The sequence below is a fragment of the Cucurbita pepo genome, unplaced genomic scaffold (genome assembly GCF_002806865.2).
Source record: "Cucurbita pepo subsp. pepo cultivar mu-cu-16 unplaced genomic scaffold, ASM280686v2 Cp4.1_scaffold023516, whole genome shotgun sequence".
Classification (NCBI taxonomy): Eukaryota; Viridiplantae; Streptophyta; class Magnoliopsida; order Cucurbitales; family Cucurbitaceae; genus Cucurbita; species Cucurbita pepo.
In genome coordinates this window covers 1-217 of record NW_019669178.1, presented here as the reverse complement: position 1 = coordinate 217, position 217 = coordinate 1, and the positions used below count along the sequence as shown (strand labels likewise).

Genomic DNA, 217 nt, shown 5'->3' with positions numbered 1-217 from the left:
GTCGTGGTGTTCAGCAAGAACAGTTGTTGTATGAGCCACACTGTCAAATCACTCTTGTGTGACTTTGGAGTTAACCCGACGGTGTACGAGCTCGATGAGCTCCCTGGAGGGCAAGAAATCGAGCAAGCTCTCATTCGGATCGGTTGCAGCCCTGCTGTGCCTGCAGTGTTCATCGCCGATCAACTGATCGGTGGCGCGAATGAAGTGATGAGCCTTC

General features: G+C 53.0%; 1 protein-coding gene across 1 annotated transcript; it reads left to right on the top strand.

Annotated features, from left to right (window-relative positions):
* Positions 1-3: 3 nt before the first annotated feature.
* LOC111787419 (monothiol glutaredoxin-S2-like) lies at positions 4-211 on the top strand (the record flags this gene model as incomplete). The annotated part of the gene is made up of 1 exon (XM_023667376.1): positions 4-211. A coding segment is annotated over one exon (208 nt), but the record flags the coding sequence as incomplete, so codon positions are not given.
* Between the last annotated feature and the right edge of the window lie 6 nt (positions 212-217).